The sequence below is a fragment of the Sinocyclocheilus rhinocerous genome, unplaced genomic scaffold (assembly GCF_001515625.1).
Source record: "Sinocyclocheilus rhinocerous isolate Xijiao unplaced genomic scaffold, SAMN03320098_v1.1 scaffold1596, whole genome shotgun sequence".
NCBI lineage: Eukaryota > Metazoa > Chordata > Actinopteri > Cypriniformes > Cyprinidae > Sinocyclocheilus > Sinocyclocheilus rhinocerous.
In genome coordinates, this window is record NW_015658739.1 from 338,675 (window position 1) to 341,458 (window position 2,784).

Below are 2,784 nucleotides of genomic sequence, written 5' to 3' on the forward strand. Positions count from 1 at the left end.
GTTTTCGGCTTATTAAGCATAATCGGCTTAAGAACGTGCATGTAAACGCGCTCATTATTATTTTCAGGCCACGTGTAAAATCATAGGAATCATTATAAATATTATTAAAATGAATACGTATGGATGACAGTTGATTACAATAATAGTTCCGTTTATTCCCCTCATTTAGTTTCCCCTGTGGGATAAATAAAATTAATATTAGTCTTATATTAATAATGCTTCGTTAACATTGGTATTTATTATCCCCGTTTTATTCATGTCAAAAACCAACAAGATTTTTTTTCACCATGTTTCCAAAGTTCTCTACCTCAGGTCCAAAAGAAATATAGAATGTACAAAGTGAAAACACTAAATACTTTTTAATTAGTTATTTTCAAAAGGGAAATACTGTCATCGATGTTTACAGAGCACAGTTCGTTGCATCCCTAGTTAAGGGGACTGCGCTTTGACGTTTTTAAGACCTGGGACAGTCTTTGCGCACTTACTTCCTGTCACACGCACGCGTTCTCAAGTGGCCAAGACCGCAAGTGTGGGTATTTGAACAAGGGGTTTGAATTTCTGTCCATCCAGAAGTCTAATTTACTTGCTGCTGGTTTACTTTGTAGCTGATGTGTGATGTGCTGGTGTGGCTGGAGAGCCTCTGCTGGTGGACAGTGAGAAGGACATCTTTGACTACATCCAGTGGAAATACAGGGAACCAATGGACCGCAGCGAGTGAAACAAAGACAGACAAAATTCAACCTCAGACTGTGTGTGTGCTGCTCATTTAGGTCATGTTAGTGTATTTTAAGAGTAGAAGAGACATTTAGGGAGACTAATACATTGTGTATACGTTTTAAAGTTGTGAAAGCAGCTACATAATAGTAGTTGATGATGCTTTTTAATAATAATAGTCATGCATAATATTTGGTTTTAAAACCAAGAGTGAAGTGAGAGAGAGAAATGACGTCACAGGCATGTCAATATTGTGACAACAGATATTACATTATAAGATCATAAATCTCTCATAAGTATAGCAGCAAACATGTCTATTTCAACGTACTCAACACTGGTATGCAAGAAAGCAAACTAAAGAAATATATGAATGATGATTGTCTGTGGTTGTGTTATTTAAAATCTATTATGATGTTTTTGGGATATTTTTATTTATATAATGGTCTACCATAATATGACACAAAAGATTCTTGAAGTTTGTGTGAAAATTTGGATTCAGCATTAAAAATCCCACAAATCAGTTCAGGTCCGTTTCATTTTCTGGATTTTTTCCAAATGAATGTACATCTGAAATATGAATTGTTTTTATATGATGATATGATTGAGTTTGTTTTTGCTGAGAAAACACTGAGAATAATAATAATAATCAGAGGGCTTGCAGTGTCCTATAGGGGTAAGAGCCCACTCCACTAGAGGAATGGTCTCCTCCTGGGCGTGGTCCAGCGGGATTTCTATTGGCGATATATATGTGCGGCCGCCGGCGTCTACCTTCGCCAGGTTTTATAACTTGGACGTGCCTGCTTAATTACCTAACCCCCTTTGGTAAGTGGGAAGGGTCATATTATGTAGTACTCAGCCTCAAAGGCTTGGGTCTCTTTATTAGCTTATGCTTACAGGGGCCCTCAGCTTGAGTGCTCCGGGGCTGGGCTCGCGAGTGGCTTCGTCCATATAGCACAGCACTGTTGGATGCGTTCCCCTGGGAGAGACCATTTGAAAGGAAACGCTCCAGTTACTTGTGTAACCTCGGTTCCCTGAGATAAGGGAACGAGCATTGCATCGGCTGCCGTGGCGTGCTATAACCACGCAAGTCTTTAGCCCCTTTTACACATACAGACTTTACTGGTAAATTACCATAAAGAGATCCTGTGTGAACAGGACCTTTTCAAAAATACTGGTAAACTCGTTGCAGCAATTTACTGGTATGAGAAGTTGTAACATTAGGCTATCAGTAAATTACCGGTAATCTGCTCTGTGTGAATGCAGAACGAGCAGGGCCGGATTTACGTATAGGCATTCTAGGCACGTGCCTATGCTTACTCGTCCAGGGGGGGCCCAAACACAATGAAGAGATATATAATATTTTTGTTATACTATGGGATATCTACAACAGTTAAAGAACTAAAACCCCAGAAGACTAAATAAATATATATAACATATGTAAATATATGTAAATAAATATAACAAAGAATAGGGTAAAAATGACAAACTATTTCCATGTCTTCAACCTTTTTTTATGTACAGAAATCACGCATTCTTTCTCCTGTTCTCTCTCACAGACATACACACAGACAGTACAGACACGCACTCGCGCACACTCGCGGAGACGCGGACAGAAACTTGTTGTCGGAGCTGCGGCTGCCCCACGAATTTATCAATAAAATGGTTTCGCAGCTGAAAAGCTACATGACATTTCTCAGTTGCGAGGTTCTTGAAGCAGTTCAACTTAAAGATTCGCTATTAGTAGACGCTGCGGCTGAACACTGCTGAGAGATGCACAGACGCAGAGATTCACATGCACTTAATCTCTCTCTTTCGCTCTGTCTCTAATAACTGCGTTAAACTGCATATCAATGGCTCAAGCCTCTGTTATCAGCTCTAAAATGACGTTTTGGAATTTGCAACGGAAGGTTTGGGATGAGGTGCGTAAAAATTTGCTAGTTCAACACACGAGATTTCAGGACGAAAACATGTCAAATGTCTTGAAACAAATCATCTGAACAATTGATGTGTGATTGTGACTCCAGGCCATTCAAATTATTAGAGAAATAATGCACTCCCGACGTGGTTATG

General features: G+C 39.4%; 1 protein-coding gene across 3 annotated transcripts in view; it reads left to right on the plus strand.

Moving 5' to 3' along the window:
* The window catches only part of LOC107722860 (DNA polymerase beta-like), a 10,697-nt gene extending 9,462 nt beyond the window's left edge, over positions 1 to 1,235 (plus strand). For all 3 annotated transcript variants that reach the window (XM_016531354.1, XM_016531356.1, XM_016531355.1), the window contains one exon: positions 606 to 1,235. In XM_016531354.1, coding sequence (XP_016386840.1) covers positions 606 to 616 — 11 coding nt within the window. In that variant the 3' untranslated portion in view covers positions 617 to 1,235. The remainder of the gene's footprint in view (positions 1 to 605) is intronic.
* Positions 1,236 to 2,784: the final 1,549 nt, after the last annotated feature.